This window comes from Rhyacophila brunnea, unplaced genomic scaffold, assembly GCF_057557595.1.
Source record: "Rhyacophila brunnea isolate RB1 unplaced genomic scaffold, BYU_Rbru_1.0 scaffold_4, whole genome shotgun sequence".
Lineage (NCBI taxonomy): Eukaryota > Metazoa > Arthropoda > Insecta > Trichoptera > Rhyacophilidae > Rhyacophila > Rhyacophila brunnea.
In genome coordinates, this window is record NW_028233068.1 from 18,133,042 (window position 1) to 18,154,553 (window position 21,512).

The following is a 21,512-nucleotide window of genomic DNA, read 5'->3' on the forward strand; positions in this document are numbered from 1 at the left end:
ATCAAAATGGCTTATAACACAATCACTGAAACCACCAAAATTATTATGTATCTCACTGTCAATTGGATAGGAAATAGATACATTTTTATTTTTACCAACGATGGGTATTGGTGGTTTTAATTTATTTTATTATCATTGGGGCACTCTAACAATCGGCCAGTAATCGAGAATTGTATAATAAAATTATGAAATTAATATTTTTCTAGAAGAAAAATTGCACCTGGCATGAAATAATTACAGATTAACCCAGGGCTCAAAATGGACCGGAACGCACTGGAGTGCCGTTCCTGTTCGTGAAATCGGTAAAATTATCGCTCCGTCTCGTGGAATAAATAATTTGACTGTCGTAGCTGGATAGACCATATAATAGAAAATCTAGCACACTTATTTTTATGAAAAAAAAACACATAAACTTTGATAACTTTACTATGTAAAAATCTTCAGAAAACCGTCGAGCGCTCCGGTTCGTAAATTTTTCCATTTCGAGCGCTGGATTAACCAACGTGGTGTTTGAAGAACTTTAGCTGGTATATTATGACAATACAAAGACAACACAGACTTATTTATATCAATTTTACACGTACTATATTTAAATACGGAATTTCGTTCGAAGCTTTATTCGATAATATGATATTAGGGAGATACCGATTAAGTATGCATTATTTTTGATGTTGAATTTTTGCATTTCAATATTTTTTTAATATCATATTTAGTTATGCGACCCCACAGAAAACACGCTGGAATCAATGGGTATGGATTCCGTGGTTTATGCGTTCGCACGTAAACATAACATGTAGGATACCTATACTTCCTTTGAAAACAACTTCTACTAGAGTTCGAGTATACGCTTCATAACTTTTCACTTCATATGTAATATGTATATTCTAAAAATATTTATTTGAAGTACTTATATAATATATTATATATTTATTACTACATATATTAATACAAGTGAATATCATTTGATCTAATTTAATGCGAGGTAAACGGCAAAGAGGCGAATCAGTGTAGTAAAAATTGCAAAAAAATGCAAAGTTAAAAAACGTATGCCTACTCTACTACTGAGACGAAAAGACGTAAAACACAAAAATCAATCTCATATCTCGAGATTAAAAAGTCAAAAAAAAAACCAAACTTAAGGTCCTTTAGGAATAGTCATTGTCGTTACTGTATTAAGGTAGTCCACGAGGCCATAGCCTCGCTTCAATATCCTTCGTAGTCAAGATAGGCCACTATCAAAGCCATCCTCGGACGGTACCTAAGTGAAATTTAAATCGATCGTGTCGCGGTCACCCCATCGGCAGACCAGCCGCGCCTTGTCAGTGTCTCTAAAAATAGCCCCTCCCCGTTGATGCGATGGTGCACGCCTTTAATGCCAAACACCGTCACCGTAGTTAGATACGGTAAATAAATTATGTCTTGTAGGTACAAAAATAAACAAAATAAGAAGGTTTAATACAGAATGGATCGCTTTGATAGTGACTGACAAAATAAAACACAGCAAAAGACAACACAAAACAACACATAAAAGTATACCAATTTCATGGAATGTATATACTTAGTAATAGTTAGATTTTTATTTTATTTAAGAGTTTACGAATTTCAAGCCATCAAGAATCATTGAGTATTGTTAATGTAGCATGGATACTATACCAGTAGCGAAGGGTGGAGGTAGGCTCGACATAAATAGTGCACATTAAACTTTGTAAGTCATACGAATTTGTTTTTATTGAACTAAGACTATAATTATTTACAGATGATATTGGTTAGTGTTTGAAAATCAGTTAAACCCTGCCTAAACCAAACCATAATAGTTTTGGTATATTTTGGGCGATCCGACAAAATTGTGACACTTTATACACAGTATGTTGTTGGTTATTTTTTTAAATTCATTAAGCCCTGCTTAAATCAAACTACGAGTATAATAAAAACTAAAACTAGAAAAAATATTATTCTATCTATAAAATATCCAAAATTATGTATGTTGTAATGGCATAATTTTAGTTATTTTTTAGACTTTTTATAGATTTTTGACTATTGTCTATAGTGGTTTGGTTGTCGCAGGGTTTAATTGAATTTAAAAAATTAACCAACATCATATTCTGTAAATTATAGTCTTAGTTCAATGAAAACAAATACGTATGACTGACAAAGGTTAGTGTAACACTATTTATGGCGGATCTTAACAGCCTACCTCCACCCTTCGCCACTGCACTATACCTACCTATTTTTGAGACCAACTAACCCTTAATCTACGAGTTTTATTTTTATATAAAATATGTCAGATCAATCATGCGTGTAATGATTTTATAATTAAACACACTATGGCGTATCTCATTCTATTCATTGGGTATTATTTTCTGTTGGAGTTGGACAAGACCGACATCGAATTCTATACGTAGTTAGTTAATTATGACTATGCATGCGGAACCAGGCGTTTCTGTAAGTCGTTAGGTGTGTGCGGAGAAATGAATTAGGTAAAATCTACCAGAACTATAATTATTATTACTGCTGATCCAATAATAGTAGTAACTAATTCTGATCAAAAATTTATGGTAAGTAGATAGGGATAATTAAAATGAATTTAGATACTAAATAATAAATATACTTAACGTGTTATTTCATTTTCATGTATCAAAATCTGACAGGCAATGGTAAAAAAAAACTATTCAATGACGTAATCCAAATTGTTGGGGGTGGCTTTTATACTGTACTGTACATACCTATATGTAAATAGTTTAATTAGTTACTTGAAATAGAATCGTATCGAAGTAATGATAAACATAAAATCGTTTATAAACCTACTGGGTACTTAGATGTGATTAATTTTCAATAATGGATAAATCCAGCAGGTTTATTTTCAAAGAGCGTCAAATCCAATTCAACCAATCACGTCATCGCAAAGTCAGACACCATTTTGCTAAATGCCTAAAGAGACGATGTGTTGTTGCTAGTAAACAAATAATATATTTTAGTGAGTGAAAATTTGGCATTTTTTCACTTCGTCAAAAATTGTCAAAAATGGAAAATTATCTCCTAAACTATTGATAATGAAACAGTTGAAAGATTGTAAATGTATTGTACGACATATTATTTTTGCACAGAAGTCTCATTTAAATCAGTTTAGATAATAGTATGTACCTAGTAAATAATAGATATAATATCTTATGTATTTTTAAATATCCCTCCAAAAAAATTACACATTAGGCGTGTGGAGAGTTTAATCATAATATGAAGTACTAAAACATCGTAAGCGTCTTATGGAAGAAAAAACGCGGTGCAAAAGAATAGAATTTCGTGGAAAAGTCCATTTTTAAAATGCAATTTTTTGCCGATATTCATTTTTGTTTAAAAAAAAAAAGATGTAATGTATCGGAAGAAAAATCCCGCGGATGTGAATATATCGAAATTTAATAAAATGTCAAACAAATGTTAGTCAAATAATTATCTTTAATAATATGAACATTTTAAGTGCGTCGGTCTTACGAAATTCAAACAAAGAATATTTTTATTATTATTTCACTATAGAAGCGTCTTTTTACCCTTTCAAAAACGGAATTGTCTGTGGCATTTAAAACGTGCGAAGACCACAAACCTTACACTATTTTTTTCTGTTTAAATTGAGTGTTGCAATATGCAGTAAATAAGGAAAAGTCGGAAAGTAGTCTGCATGTAGATGATTATATTATTATTGAATAGGTGAAACAGTGTAAATAAAATGCGAAGGAAAAGGCAAAAAGCGATAACGCTTTGTTATTCTACAAAATGCCCGTCTGTCTAGAAACATTTTACAAACGAAGCAAAACTTTGCTCTTATGCGTAACGAAAGAATATTGCGTCAAGGGTGAATGAACACTACACATAAACATGGACATTTTTTAGAAAAGATAACTATTCCAATAATATTATTGAAACGATAAATATTTCAAATCTCGGCGACGGCTACACGTCATGGGTCATAGGTCATAGTGAAGATAATGTGGTTGGGTTATCTTTTCAGAGAATTCGGAAAAAAGTGTACACGAGTCAGCGATGAAATACCGAGCTTATTATGCCGAGAGTCATTTTTATCATTGATGAAGATATACCGCAGTAGTGAAGGGTGGAGGTAGGCTGTTAAGATCCGCCATAATATTTTTTTGACCATGTCCGATCCTAATAAGATCATTTGGGCCTCCACAGAGTGTAGGTTAGTATTAACATATTTTGTTTTTACGAGAAATGGATGTCAGCCACTCGCTCAACCTACTAGGTTCATACTCTGACTCATACACAAATTGAAAAACAATATGTGTACTTGATTCGAACCTGGGACCCACGACGCTATTGGCCGACGCTTTAAGTTTAAATAGTGCATATTAAACTTTGTTAGTCAACGTATTTGTTTTTATTGAACCAAAACTACAATTTACAGAAACTAAGATAGTATTGGTAAAATTCATTTAAACCCTGCGAAATCAAACCATAATGGTTTTGGTATATTTTGGGCGATACGATAAAAATGTGCACACTTTTTCATTCAACTTATTTGTTTTCGTTGGATTAAGAATACTTACATAATATATGACACAATATATTGTTCATGGTAATGGTTCATTTTTATAAATTCATTAAGCCCTGCCTAAATCAAACTATAATAGATAAAAAGTATTATTCTATCTATAAAATAAGTATCTAAAGTTATAGTATCTAATTGCATAATTTTAGATATTTTATAGATAGACGAGTATTTTTTTGACTATTAACTATCTATCTATTAACTATGGCTTGGTTTCGCAGGGTTTAATTGAATTTTAAAAACTAACCAACACCATCTGCAAATTTTAGTCTTATTTCAATGAAAACAAATATGTATGACTAACAAAGTTTAGTGTGCACCATTTATGGGGGATCTTAACAGCCTACCTCCACCTTTCACTACTGATACCGGGATACTTGCACATACAGTGTCGGTTTTTCATTAAACAAATTCGTTAGAATCATGGAACATCTTTAATTTTTTTTTAAAAAAGAGTGTACAAGATACCATGGGATTAGGCCTTATATTGTCTATAATTTTATTTACGAGTTCATAATTCCACTCGAGTCAACCCTGCTCCCCCTCGCGAGCCAAATATGACCTTCGAGGAGCGAGGGGTAAACATGAAAACAAATTAAAACTATTTCTGCTACGTTTCTTTCGGAGGGGGTTGGAAAACTTGACAGGGAAAAACAACGCGTACATATACTACCCGAATTTCTTTTTGTATACGCTTTTGTCTGTACATACAGTTCATTCATGTAAATAAACATCGAGACGTACGTGTTATTTGAAAGCTAACCATGCGTGGTCGAAGAAACGCGAAGTCGCATTGTAAGAAACGTACACGAAGGTGGGTGATAGGTATGTGCCTACTAGAGATTACCTGAGAAACCAATGATAAAAGCCGACAAATTCACGTATATACTAATTTCGAATTTATGTTTGGCGGGTATCTGCAGAAGTGAAAAGTATCTACCTACATGAATGAGAATAATTATGAACGTATAGTTCCATCAATAAGAAAGTGTAAGATATATCGCTTATTGATGTGCGTTAATAAACTGAACTAGCTGACGTTGGCAGGAGCAAAGCCCGTTATACACAATACCTATAAAGAAAGATAACAAGATATTATATAGGTACCTACCTTACAGCGGAAGTCATTATATAAAATACGTTTTTGTCGCATTCTGTGGAACGTGACAGAAAGATGGTTGGGGGGGGGATTTCATTTTGAAAAAAAAATCCATAATACTTTTTTTAATGATTTCTAAGGCGGCGGGATCAACAAAATTTAGCAGGTGCCACTGACTTCCACGTTTACCCCGCCTTCTAATTATAGCCTCTTCTCGCTTCAACAGCGGAATACAGCACTACTGCTGGTACATTCACCGTACGCAGATACTCCACACTTTGAGTCGACCGATAAACACCTGGTCTGCAGGTATAACCAAGGACGTTTGCCTATGAGTTATTGCAAGCTGTCGCATCCACAAGTGGTTATCGAATGCGTGTGGCCAGTCATAATTACAAGGATCATTAGTCTCCGTTTGCTAGTCCGCATTGTGATGTTTTTTAGACATGCCGCATCGTAATATATTAAAGTAAACATTGCACCATTTTATTAGTGTCACGGGTCTTCCAGTGGCCACAGGCTTTGCGTGTCGTGAGGAATGGGGCCAGCCATGGCCCCCACAAGAGGGGGCTGACAGGGCTCTAGCCTAGGGGCCCGGAGTGGCGGGTCGACCAGATAAATGAGATAAACACACATCTTAAATTTTCTGTAATAGTGAAAATGCCTCGGCATTATCACCATTTTATTACAACGTTTTTATTAACTCGTATTCTTGTTTGTCCAATACAAATCTTCCAAACGATTTTTAACTAACTTCCCGACTAGCTAGACATTTGAAACTTTTAGAATATTTCAGAACACGAAACAATGCATTCTTTTAATATGTTTAGCCATCTTTAAGCAGAATTGAATTGAAGCATTTTCAGTTAATTCTGTTTTGTATGGAAAGGTATTTCGGAAAAAATTCGTAAAAAGTAAAGTATTGGTTGCTAAGGGGGTCCTAGCAACTAAATTATTAATATATACGTGCGTTACTACGGAAATCAATATGAAATGTCAAAATGACATGTCAGTATTCTGTATTTATTCAGTATTTCTATCAAGTACAAAAAAAGTATTTATTTACATATAATTGTCAAGTTTATATGATTCAACAGAAAATTTAAAAACGTGGTATATAAAAAGTTCTTTTATCTTGTAATTATTTAAATATATGGTTGTGCGATGTAATTTTAGGTTGTCTTGTGTTGATACTCGACAGCCCCATAATTCGATGTGTTAAAAAATCGCTGAAAATACACCGAACTTTATTTGACCTCGAACACCATTTAGAAAACACCACTGTAAAGCGTCAGAGTGCCTTTGATCTTTGCGATATGTAGGGGGGGGGGGGGGGGGGGGGGCGCCAAAGATTATGGATTGGGGGCCCGCTTCACGATGTGGGGGCCATGGGGCCAACCCGTTAGGAAGACTGCTCGACAGACAAATACGAAGAAGTAATATTCCATTAACCTAAATGATTTGTATTTTTTCCTTGTATGCGCGCCTGTATATAGGTAACAACAGGTAAGTATATTACCAGGGAACTTGCTCTTGAAACTCGAAGGTTCATACTAGGCGGCGGGAAGTAGCTGAACAAGGTGGTTAATCGGTTCAGATTAGTAGATTAGGTATCATCTCCGCGTCAGGTTAAGATTGCCGATAATCTATTCAAGGTTTAACAAAATTCAATATGACGTAATTATAAAAAAAAATACCCATAAGCTTTTTATGCAGACCTTTCAATGAAATCAGAATATAGGAGACAAGACAATTGCATTAGGCTAATTGAAATTTTATGTAACAAATTTCTACTTCTATTCCATTAAATATAATAAAGTTTAAAGTGTCTCCATTAATTATTTAACTACCTCATTTATATTTCTTTTTACATTTCAGTAGGTAACGAAACGTCCATAAAATAAATCCATGTTTTTTTTTAAATTATTAAATCGTTTAATGGTAAGTATTTGTCAAGTATTTACAGCTAATCTAAAGAACGACAATAAATACATTTTATGAGTAAATGATAAGATAACTCAGTAAAAGTACCTACCAACATAAAAAAAAATCTTTTACCCTTAAAATTATATCATATTATGGTATCATTACAAAGTTATGTCGCAGATCGATGGTTTTCAAACTTCTTCGTTTCAGTGTACTTATAGAACAGGCGTTCCCAAACTGCTGTCTGCGTCCTTACTTTTCCACACATCTAAATGCTGGCTTAGTCGACTGACATTATATTCCCAGTCTCAATGGTGCGCACCTAATCAACCGGATTCACTTTACCAACGAAATTGCTTGTACCGCGCGTAAAAAAGTTTCACTTAAAAGTAACTAGTAACTAACAAATTTTGTATTATTTCGTCACCGTTCAGGCAAAAGTCACCACCTCAAAAAACATCATTTCGAGATATCGCAATTTGAAAGTTTGGAGATGAAGGAAAAATCAGATTTTAATGTTTTTAAGGTTTTATCTACATTACATAATTTTGTCATGTCTTCTTTAGGTTACTTTTACTTTTTTATGGTAATTAATACATCCGAAAGTTTTGAAGGAGGCAAGGCGGCTAAAATGTGGTTTGGTGACTTTGCTTGTAATCTGGACCAAAGCGATCCTATTATGACAAGCTAAAGTAACTACCTATTCCTGTTTGTTATTTTTGCCTGTTTCAGATAAGTATTATAAGTTTTCAAATGACTGTATTATATTATAGTGTTCAGTAACTTCAGCTTCTATATTTATAATGAAGGATTTCTTTTTTATATTGTCAATAATGTCTATCTGCCTATAATGACTTATGTTAGTTTGTTAAGATTTTATCGAAAATCATTTAGTGAAAAATAAATAGTTCGAATTTAAGTAACATTTTACTAACTAATGCACCGTGGTGACGTTTACATCTTAAAGAATATAATTTTACGCTTTGGGTGACGCTTTTTTGAGGGTTGGTGACTTTTGTTTGAACGGTGATGATTTGTTATTTATTCATTATTATATCTCCGATGAGAAATAAGAGTGTATTTTAAAAATATGAACCTAAAACAAACAAAAAAGAATTATGTGTAAGGTGCCTTAAAAAGTCAACTTTTCATATTCGGCCGCTATGAAAATAGATATTATGCTTCCACTCCACCACACTGGATGAAATACAATTAACGAGAAACACCTTTCAAAGTCGTGCCCTGGAAGAATTTCTTAAGCCCCCCGTTGACAAGAATTTTCGTAAGTCCTAATATTACTTCTCTCATGTCTAGATGAAAAGAGACCTCTTTTGCTGTATGATGCTGAAAATTTCCTAATGCAATCTAATTATCACTCGTAGAAACTGGAACGTAATAGTCGATAAGCCATACTAAATAAACAACAAAATATTATGAACAAATGTATCATCAAATTCTCTGAAGAAATGCAGAGCTGTTGAAAAAAACATGAACAAATTGCATATCTAACCTTAACAAGATAATAAACATGGTAGGTAAATACTACAAATTTTAATTAAAAATGTATGATATAACGTAGATAACAGCAAATGAATAAATAACAACACAACTTGTTTCCTCTGTAAAGTATAAAATTAAAATATAGAACATTGGAATGAAGATTCATTGTATTTTCTTTGGTATTTTTCCACATGGCAACCAATTTCATCCTGAATGAGGAAAATTTGAGTCAAGAGAAAGAACAAAATCCTACCTGAAAAGCTGTGATGTGAGGATGCACTGTTGTCCAAACATGATGTACTGTCATCTTCATTTTTTCTCGAACTTCTTTCCACTGAAAAAAAATATTTGTTGAAATTTTGATAGGAAGAGAAATTTTTTTTTCACAAATTCCATACATTGTGTCTGAAATCTTTGCGGGAATATTCCGGCAGCCTGTAATTAAACAGACGGGGTGTGTTTTTCCATTTGAGTCACAAGTTTTAAATTAAAAAGTTGTTCACTCATATTTCAATGTTCTCTTTTGAGTAGTTTTCAGTTTTATAACTAGTTACTAACTTTAAGATTAGAGACTAAGATGTTGTTTCTCTAGTGATTGATGACAGACGCGATACAAACCAATTCGAAACTGGTCGCATAGTGAGCGAACCCACATTGAAATAAATTAGTGGTGACAAGCAAGCTACTGGATGGTAAATTAAAATTTCAGTTGTCGTTTTTGTGTTTACTTTGAATAGCTCTGGCAGCTGAAGGCATACGTGGGTATTGAAGATTTCTTTATTTTATATAAGGCCTTTCCATTGACAATTGGTAATGTTATTAAGTTAATATTAATACGATCAATAGGTGTCATAAATCAATTTTTGTTATTGTTCTGACTATACCAGGGGTGTCAACTAATTTTTACATAAGATCTACTTCGGAGAAGAAAAATCCTACGCGATCTACTTTTTCTGAAATTAAGGACATATATCATCCCATTATACTTCCAAATTATGAATATATAAATTAAATATTCTTCGACCAAAAATCATTTCGCGATCGACCTTATTGACACCCCTGGACTATACGTTTCCATCTAATGATTTAATAAAAAGCTTCAAGACAGTTTGAGAAAATTCTATAATTTTGTACATTATTAAATTTGAATTCAGAGACGCAGGACTCCCGTAATTCAATTTCAAATAAAAATTCAAGTAATCCGAGTCAATTCAATTCAGTATTCAAAAAATATTCTGATAAATTTTTCTTATACATTTACTGTCAATGAAAGCAGCTAACTAAGCAAGCATCTGATCAGGTTTTTGTGTGCGAAATTGATTGATCTTTGACTTTTAATGGTTGATTCCCCGAAAAGATAAAAGTTATTTAATTTTATCCTTACCTAAGTCAGTGGTTTTCAAGCTTTTTACACTTGCGGTCTGAGAAATATATAGAACATAGAGATCGCAAAGATTATAATAGTAACATTGTATTGTTTTTTAAATCTAATAGTATAACATGAAATTTCGATAGTATAAATTTTAAATAGCCAAAAACTGAATAGAAGACGAAAATGCTAATAATAGAATGTCTCAAACTTCGGTGTTAGGTATGCGAAATCTGCTGCTACAGTTTTGTTTCAGAGAGATGAAGCGCTGCATTGATATCCATTGGGTTTTTCTGTTTGGCTTTTATAAGTCTTCTCACATAAATTGGTAGTTGAAAATGTAACCAACAATTTAATAGATATAGGTACTTAACTGAGGAATTTTTATTAAACGACATCCAAAATGGAGATATTGATTGCAATTTATGTTTGGATACCAGAGTGAGATCAGAAGACATGTCGATCACATTTTCATTTTCACGAGGATAAAGTGCACATGAGTTCACATCTTCCATGAAAGGATTATTAACTCGTGGTAACATTAATTATAAACAACCCCGTATTCAGTGTAATAATGATTAATGTTTGGAGCAGACCGGTGGTTGAAAACCACTGAACAAAACTGGTGATAAGTTTCAACCACAAAGATGCATAAAATGAAATACATAAATGGAAGTCTATTAATAGTTTCAGAACACTTAGTGTAGATTATTTTAAAACTCCTGATGTTTGCAAGTCATCTTGGATCAATAACTTATACAAAACAGCAATGTTGGTCCAAATTGATAGCTGTCGGTTATATTACAGCCATTTTTAGATTAGTTTTTTTAAATCCCGCGACCACTTAGAAAAATAACTATTTAATCGGTTGAAGTTATATACAATGGAATAAATCAAGAAAAACAAATAATCCAGACATTAATGCATGCTTAGATGTTTCCTTTCAGGTGATAGGTACTGTTTCTTTTCAACATGTTGTACAAGACTTCAGTAATGTTTTTATTTATACCATCTAACTGAACGTTTAATCATCTAGGTCATGGGTGGCCAACCCGCGGCCCGAATGTGGCCCGCTGGGTGTCAACTTGTGGCCCGTGGACCAGTGAGAAAATAAAAATAATATCAAATGTTACCGCTAGATGTGCTAATTTCGCAAATTTAGATTCGATATTGGCTCAAGATTTTAAAAAGCACCGTGTGCTTTTTGCTGCATTTGTTACGCCATTCTCTGTAAACGTGAATTTATTACCAGGAAATTTACAAATGGAACATTGTGAACTATGTTGCGATGAACAGTTAAAGAAGAAATTCCATCAGGTTGGTTTGGAAGAGTTTTACAAAACATATATGGACGAGGAGAAATATCCTGCATTTTACAAACATGCTCTAATGATGACTTCGCTATTTGGAAACACTTACACGTGTGAACAGCTTTTTAGTCGGATGAAGCATATCAAATCCTGAGTGAGAACACGAATTACTGATGTGCATTTGGAAAACTGTTTGCGTGTAGGAACAACCTCACTCAATATCGATATTGATGCACTTAGTTCTGCCACACAAAGTTATCACTAAAATTTTTTTTTTTTTTTTATTATTTTGTTTATTTTTTATTATTTAAAAAAAGTCTAATCAAATAAATATGTTTGATAAAAATAATCGGTTTTTCAAATCTCATTTTTAGAATCTGGCCCGGCTGCTGAAAAGGTTGGCCACCCATGATCTAGGTGGAAGTATGTAGAATTTGAATACTGGTCTTATATGAAATGAGAATTTCTTATATAAATTTAATTTTGGTACAATTTTGGATTTTATTTTCATATAAATATTTTTCAAAAAAGAACACATCCAATTATATAATATTATGAGCATGAGATAATACTATCAGATATTTTTGACTGTGTGGGATAGTTTCTTTATGCATAACTCAAATATTCAATTAGAATCAGAGCTGACAATGGAACTGGAACCGAACCCTGAGAATATCTGAAATGTTTTAGAACCGGAATCCCTGATACCGTGAGAACCCAAACCTCTTAAAAATGTAGAGGTTCCGTTCTTCCCTTGATTTTATAATACTCTTATTCTTTTAATTCCTTTCATGCTGGAGCCAGTTGTTATTTTTATTAATGTGGTTGAAGACCTAATTTGTTTGTCCATAATATGCACTACCGGGTAAGATCGCCTGAAAATATATTATTGACATCTGCTATTACAGTTTTGAAACTAAAATAAAAAATCAATTTATTGCTCTTTGAAGAATAGGAGACCCGGTTCTGGGAATCCGAATATTATTGTTGGAACCTCTATCCATTAGTTGTTTCCACTCAGGGGCGTACCAGTACTCCGAGTGCTCGCAGGAGTAGGGTTCCAGACTGACAAGGACCCCCCAAATAAAAAAAAAAATAAGCAAAAATAGTCAAACCTTGCTAACAAGAAAATGCCATTCTTCCAATAAGTAGGTATTATAGAAAAGTTTATTTTAAAGACTAAATACAACAATTACATCAGTTTAAAAAATGCCATTTATTTATTTAGAATTATTATCGGTCAAAACATTTATTTATTGTTGAATTATTATGCAAAGATTGTTCAATTATTGAGAAAGATGAACTCTCTGTGTCTGTAGGAACTAGAAATTGGCTTTGGAAGTATTATGTTTCGAAGAAGAATGCATTACAGATTTTTTACAGACCACAATGACAAAATAATTGATTACTTACTGTTTAGGAAGTGCGAAGTGCCGAGGGACTTTCTCTGCTTTTTCTCATGATGATGTTGATTGTTGTCCACATACTGGTGTGAATTGCCTGTCAAAAAGAAAAATCATGTATGAATGAATCTGTCAATATTTGGCAGTGGCGAAGGGTAGGCTTTTAAGATCCGCCATAAATAATGCACATCAAACATTGTCAGTCGTATCTGTTTTCATTGAAATAAGAATACAATTATTTACAGATGGTGTTGGTTAGTTTTTAAAATTTAATTAAACCCTGTGAAAACAAAGCCATAATAAACAATAGTAAAAAAATACTTGTCTATCTAAAATTATAAAATAACTTTTTATAGATAGAATAATATTTTTTATTTATTTTAGTTTGGTTTAAGCAGGGCTTAATGAATTTAAAAAATGAACCAACAATTTTTGTAATAGATATTCTTAATATAACGAAAACAAATACACTACTCTCTCAGTAATCCGCCACCTTCCACCCAAAAGTTCTGGGTTCGATCCCAGTCAGGACACAATATTTATGTGTTTTTCTCAAAGCCTGCGGGGTTCGATCCCAGTCAGGACACAATATTTATGTGTTTTTCTCAAAGCCTGCGTGTTTGTGATTGTTCAAAAATTACTAACAACCACCTTGTACGAAAAAGCAAGGACATGGTTATTAATAATTCAAAAAAAAAAAATGGGAGATTAATTTTAACCCTTTCTAAGCGTTACGAATCCCGACTTAGTACAACAGTGCGCGTTGTGATTTCAAGCATCAATAAATCGTAATAAATGTCAGTCAAACATACACAAATAGAGTAGTAAAAAATCGGAGTCAAGTTCAAAAATGATTATGACAGAACCTAATATTTTATGTGACTCTAAAAATAAACATTCGTCGCCTAAATCTGATAAGAAATCACGAACAAGACTTCTTCATTGAAAAAATGCCAGCTTACTCGAGCGGCGCCATGACACTTACGAAATGGTGCTGGACTAATGCGTCGATGACAGATTAACAAGTGTAAGAACAGTTCAGTATTCTTATTGTCTACCGGCTACCATTTCGACAAATATGTCATACACATAATGAATAATAATATGGTTTATGACTTTTATGAGCATTTTTGTTGAGTGTGTTGAAAAAATATCAGTCATAAATAACTCATTTTTATAGCATCCAGGACATCTCAAACTGTGTAACTTTTGTTTGAACTCGCATACACATTGCAGCACTGCAGGCCGAGTATAAATAAATCATCCTTGAGAACTACTGGCTATTTGAGAGTGATGTACTTACCACCAGTGCCTGGTTTGTACCTACCATTGACCCCGAACTGAATGGAATCGAATGACACATAGTTTATATAACAGAATGGTTTATTTTTCGAATACCTATTACAATTCGTAAAATATTAAATTTCAAACACTTTTTGCACTTCTAAATGCTTTATTTTATAGTCACCACAATTTTATTTTCAAGTTCATTTGTTTTTTTTTTATTATATTACTTCAATAACCTGGTACTAGAATAGGTAATCTCTTATTTTATTATAATGACGTGATAGTAAGTAACTCGAGTTATTTTCGACTATAAATATAAGAAGAATTCTACATAAAAAAATAGTAGTCATGAATCAAACCCTTTTGAATAGTATTACGAAAAAAATAATTCTCAAGTGTCTGTCTCACACCAGCAGACGATGATTTGCCGCGCAGTGTATAAAAATTCAGTAGCGCGGGATCTGGTGTTTGCGTAATACGACAATTTCCGCATTTATGCGGGAACGGGCGTCTGAGTGTTCGTGTCTTTTCTTTATAAATGGCTGATAACTAGGGTAAATAAATAATTTTTGTCTGTTTCACCTAATACTATAACCAGAAAATAGTATTTAAAAATGTTTATATATATATCGACCATGTCCGATCCTGATAGGATCATATGGGCCTCCACAGAGTGGAAGTTTGTTTTGACAGATTTTGTTTTTTATGAGAAATGGATGTCAGCCACTTGCTCAACCTATTAGGTCCATACTCTGACACACACAAATTGAAAAACAATATGTTTACTTGCCAGACCCAGGACTCGAACATCAATGATAAACAAAGAGACATATTAAATCGCGGACTTCTAGGTATATTTAAATGACACCTGGTTCAAATTATTTTCCGAAACTATAAACTCGCGGATAATATACTGGCAGATAGGCGAATGAATGCAATCTCCAAAAGCATTCCTTTTGTAAAAATATTTTGTAAATTCACTTTGATCAATGTAACTTTCGAATATTCTATTTAACAGTTTACGCACCAAATAGTTTTTCAATCACTAAAAAACAATATAACTTATTATATCGCAAACTCGTATCGTTACAAACACGTCAGTCAAATGTCTTCGGCGCACATGCACTAAGAAGCGATAAGACACTATATACGCGGCAAATTTGAATTGGCCCGATGACTGATATATTTTTATTCAAGACACGCTCCCGAAAAATATTTATTTAAATTAGATAGAACAAAAGTTTAGGCTATCCATTGACAGATGTCAAGAGAAGGATGATTTTTGAATAAATTAAATCAATATTCGAATTATTCGCGCCTGGCGGAAAGCAGTACTAGGCAAACGAAAATCGAAATGACTTTAGTCAGCTGACGCGCGGATGACTCGCGCGTATAGGCTGACTAAAGTCAGTTGCCGCGTTAGAAAGGTTAAATGATAAATATCTTATTCACATTAGTGTGGGTGTAAATTTTGCATTCAACTTTTCCGTGCCACATGAGTGAAACACATAAGTACGCTGTTGTGGCAATGAATATGTAGTGAATTAGTTAATATTGCTTGGCACACTCACCCATTGGCAATGGAGCAGGAGTCAGTTTTTCCATGAGTCTAGAAATTCGAGTCTGAGCAGCGGCAGGTCCACAGCAAGACTCTTCAACTTGTTTAGAACAACTTCGGTGCACCCGTAGTTTGCAATCTGATAACAAAGAAACAAAGCATTAATTTTTTTATACCATAATGTGTGCGATAGGTGAAATATATATCACACATTGAAAAGGGTATAAAACAAGGTTACTCGAATAAACATTTTGTCGTCAAAATTAGACTCGCTATAGTTTCTAGATCCGAGAATTATGCTCATTATAGTAAAACCATTTTGCAGACCTTGATTGAACAGATAAAATTTTTGGTCTGGTCGGTAAGTTGCAAGATTGCATGTATGTACCTATCAAAAAAGTTCCGAGCTTCTGAATTTTCACGCAATAATTGGTACATACTCGCATGGCGGTGAGGAAAAAATACGAACTACAGTCAGCATTTTTATGTGTAAGCAGTAATTATCGCGATAGTTTAAAATACACACTATTGGTGCAAGTAAATCCATGCACGTGTGCAGGCACTATAATGCGAGGTAAATATGCTGTCGCGTGCCGTGACTTTTTGCAGTATTGTTATTTTTAATATATGTGCCAGCTGATGATCTGATAGGTAAGTAAGATTTTTTTGTATTTATAAACATTGTCTATAATATGATAAGTAAAATATGTACATACAATTAAAAATACGCAAATTATCTGATTTATCAATTTTTAAAATGCGCATTTGGAAAACCTCCTTAATCTATACTATAAAAGACAAAATTTGTCCGAAACAGCAGGTTCTCGAATTCTAAAGAATTCCTTAGCTAAAATTTGTATCAACCCATCTATTTTGAGGTGTTTGTGTGATTTAATTCACCAGATATAAACATTTGTTATTGGTTAGTTAATTTTTTATGATTTGTTTATTTAGACATTTGGTGGTAGGAATGTTTTTGTGTCCTCCTTATAACAGTGATCTTTGCTCCTCTTTGAGATTAGTAAGCACGCTGCTTCTAGTGGGCTTTGCGTCTTAGTCATATGAAATCACCTGAATACGACTATAATTTTTTGTTATTACATAAAAAATAATTGTGGATGATTTACCTGAACAGTTATAAGCCTGCGGAGCAATGCCCCAGATAAGAAGGTGACAGTGCTGGCAATCCGAAACTGATGTGATTGTCAGAGGACTAAAGTGATGCCCCCGTATCACCAGCTGTGGACAAAAATTAGTTTATTAATATAAGACATCATACTATCGTATAGTTATGTACGGCAGGGGATAGAAGATAAAAGTATGTTTGTATTATTTTATTTAGTACAAGATAGAAATACTATCGCTCTATGTATAACTATAGGGGAGGGTTTTCCAATGAAACTTACATAACATACACAAAGAATACTCATACAAATTTGACAAATAAATATTAGTTATATTTTTACAACAATTCCTATTCAATAACGTTGCAACAATAAAAGTTGCTTGTTCAACCATACATTGACGATAATATATCCGGTTACTTACATGTAAATTGTATGTATTACATTTCACCGTAGTACAGTTCGCCGTGAGCTTTTTTCATCGGAAAGAGATGATCGTATACTATACGATCTCTAATTTTATTAGATTCAATATGAACATTAATTCAATTTTCATAGCCGATTTCAGCAAAATTCATGAATTCAAGAATAAAAACCTAACCTAACAAATAATCCAGTATATCAACTATGTTCAAAATTTGTTTGCCGCTGGTTTCCTGTAAACTGACAAGAACCGTGTTTTATTTAGACATGAATTTTATCTCAGTACTATACGACCCAAAGAGGTTGGACTGTCTCGAATATACGACGGTGAAATGGGATACGGCGAACTACATACGTACAAATTTCCGGACACGAATATATCCATCCAATCAACTAACACGAAAATTCAATTGCGATTATTTATATTAAACGAGGAGAAAAGTATTATATTTTTGGTTTTTTAAATTATAAAATGCACAAATGAGTGTGGGATCACTTATATCTGCGAGGACAGGGTTGAGAAACCTTGCATAGAGCATCAATAATATAAACAACCACTTTACATTGGTTTCATTAATTGTGAGATCGTCGAATAAACGGATCGAACCCAGCCTGATGACAATTATGAACACATACATAATCCAAAAGAATTACAATAAGTACTAACCGGGTGTGCGATAATTTTGTTGATATGTTTAATCCTTTGCTTGTATAGTTTGTCTCTCTGCAGGAATGAAGGTCTTGGAGAAGCGCCGGCGAGTCCACTGCCCATCGCTATGCTCACCGCTTGTGGTCTAATCCAGAAAAAAAAATATTGTAAATAACAAGGAAATTTAATGAATGTGTAAATTACGTGCCATGATCCAATGTGTGGGTGTCTCATCATTTCATCCCAAAGTTGCCCATAACCTATCGATTAACTCTTATTTAATCGCTAGGTTAACAATAGGAACGGATATGGTGGTACAATTCATGAACGATTATTTAAAATAAACATCTGATATGATTGACAAGATAACAATAAGGATTTTTTCTGGAGATTCATCAGTGATGGTGGAAAACAGGATAAAAGCGATAAAAATCACAAAAATCTATATTCTCGATTCAAATGCATATTAATTGAAGGGTAACAATTATTATTTAGTTTAAATGCGGCAGATAGAAATATAGCTTACTTAAGACCGAAAGTGTGATGCAGAAGTGGCGGTACAGTAGCGGCAAGCAGAGCCTGGGTAGGGCTTCCTTTGGTGGCAGACCATGTGTCGGGGGCAGCCGTCTCCACCCAGTTGGCGAGTCTCGGCAGTAGCCAGGTCATGATAACACTGGTTTCTTGCGATTTGTCCGAGTCGCACGCATCCAGCACTGAATCGGTCGGGCCGTAGAATCCACTAAGTCCTGATTGACGCTTTTTCTAGTGGAATTGAAAACATGCTGTTATTGTATTGTACAGAATACACATTTTTTAAATAGGAACTTTCGATAGGCAGTTTTAATAGGATGCCAACTAAAGAGATTACACTATTAGGGGTAGTTTTACTGTAACACTTGATGATAATTCCTCAATATTCTTTTTATGATTGAATTGTTACCAGTAGAAAAATTATATTCTGTAGATTGGTGCATTGAAAGAGATGGCTGAGACGCTGAGATGTGGATGAAAACAGTGTGAAGTTTGCCACAAATAACTCTGCAATGCGAAATAGGTGGCCATATACGTACAGTTTTCGTAACATGTTGAACATGGCACAGACAATAACTGTTCAATAACTGTACGTTAGTGGCCACACCACAGATCAGTTTAACTATCCCATTTAAATCTGTCAAACTGTCAACAGACGTGCCCATATACGTACAGTTATTGTCTGTGGCAGAGCAAGTGTCAAAAACTATGGAGGTTAGGTTCGCGGAGATATTACACAGGGGTATTGTTTCAATTAGTTTTAGGTAGAGTATACTTGAACGATATTGATGCACGAATAATTTTACTTTGAATTTATTATGGTTATAAATTGGTTTTATTAGAAACAAATTGACATAAAATACACACCTATGACGTTGGTAAAATAAATCATGATATCGCTAGTGGATTGTGTATTTTATCGATTCACCGAAACAATATTATACACATTCCTGTAAATATAAAATATAATCTTTTCTTTTGAATAAATTATTCCCTTTAATGGACAGTATTAATTAAGTAAGAAAACGGTAATATTTATAAAGGTATTGATTTTATATACAATAAATTTAAACATGCCACAAAATTATATTTACATCAATCATCAGTATAATAATTAATTACTATGATATTATTAAAATATATACTTAAATTTTATTTAGATTTAGCGACATTGTCATTCACAATTAGGTATATTAATTTATGTTGTGAACGTCTTAAATTAATAATTTTTAATATTCACTACATACAATAAATAAAATTTGAGTACTGAGTTATTAGTCTATATTTTCACAATAACTTAATATTTACAATGCTCTCTAAAATTTTAACATTTATATTATATTGTATAAAATAATATGTTTACATAAATAACTATTACTTTGTTTTACTCTCGTAAAAATAAATAAAATATAATATTTGCGATCTCCGCGTACATACATAATATTATTACATTTTTCATAATAAATGAATTTGTATTTTATAACAAGCAACACCAGCCGTAGTTGTATCGCGCGGTATATTCTACTTTACGTTACCAACATCTAACGTCAAACGAGAACTTTCGGCTACTTGAAATTCCAACAGTTTTACAAAAACACGGGAGTAGGGGGTCGCTGGCAGTTTGAACCTGGCACACATCTGGCAGGTCGAAAAGTGTCCGTCTATGGGCGCCGCAGATTATCTACCAAAGATAACTGTATGGCCGCCATTACGTATTAACTGGCATGTTCAACCTCTTACGAAAACTGTATGTATATGGCTGCCTAATGAGTTGCTGTTAGTTAATTTAATCATAAGTCTTAGTAAACTATTTTCGGCTTCATTTTTATATATTTAGGGCCTATATATTATATATTTAGTAGACGAAAAAGTAGAAGGTTTTCTTCCGAACATTATTATTTATGCTAAAACTTGCTGTATGAGATGTACTTACTTGAAAATCTATGAGCTGTTGTGACAATTCTTCTTTTGCTCTTTCTCTCGCATTCAAGAAGATTTTTCTTAAAACTTCCTCTTTATCATGTTCTAAAAGAGAAAGAAATCATAATTAATTAAGAAATCAAAAAAATAGTTAAGTGATTAGTTATAAGGAGGTAGATATTTCAGGACTACACAGTCTGAAATTCTTAAGAGCATACTTCAGTGAAACGGCAAATAATTTTCAACTATAGGTGTGACGAAATTTCGGACTCGCTGCCAATCGGAGAGCGAAAGTCGAGCTGTGAACACGTCAATTTTTTTGTGATGGCGTCGGGGGAATTAATTTTTAAATCGTGTAAAGTTGACTAACAAACATCACCCATTTACTTGAAAAAGAAAACATGTCAATCAGTATATTATTATTATTACTAATAGAACAACTAACATAACATTAAATGGACGCTTGTTGAATTTTTATGACAAATTATGATTTGTTTTGCACGTATCTTTTGCACATTCTTCGCGTCGCGTAGTCACGATCATTTTAGACCGTGCCCCAGTTGAAGTATAGCCTTAAGGATAATCGAGGTTCTGAGGATTGAATAAGTACAAGTACACCAGTGACAAAAATAAGTAAATCAACTTCCAAGGATAAATAAATATATCGTCACTGTTCTGGCAGAAGACACTAATTCGAAAAATGACATATTGAGTTAGTTATACCAAAATGTTCCTTGTTTCAAACTTTACCGTCTGGAAACCTTCTTAATAAATAAACAGTCTTTATTTTAAAGTCATCCTTTTTACGATTACTTAATAAACTCACGTGATAGACCATTTCAAACATTTTAACAA

General features: G+C 33.2%; 1 protein-coding gene across 1 annotated transcript in view; it reads right to left on the reverse strand.

The window, feature by feature from the left end:
* RhoGEF2 (Rho guanine nucleotide exchange factor 2) overlaps positions 1–21,512 on the reverse strand; it is a 193,492-nt gene that overhangs the window by 142,203 nt on the left and 29,777 nt on the right. The window contains exons 14-20 of the mRNA XM_085954363.1: positions 20,671–20,762; positions 18,733–18,968; positions 18,225–18,351; positions 17,138–17,249; positions 16,024–16,149; positions 13,176–13,262; positions 9,337–9,417 (exon numbers count right to left, since the gene is read on the reverse strand). Coding sequence (XP_085810489.1) covers positions 9,337–9,417; positions 13,176–13,262; positions 16,024–16,149; positions 17,138–17,249; positions 18,225–18,351; positions 18,733–18,968; positions 20,671–20,762 — 861 coding nt within the window. The remainder of the gene's footprint in view (positions 1–9,336; positions 9,418–13,175; positions 13,263–16,023; positions 16,150–17,137; positions 17,250–18,224; positions 18,352–18,732; positions 18,969–20,670; positions 20,763–21,512) is intronic.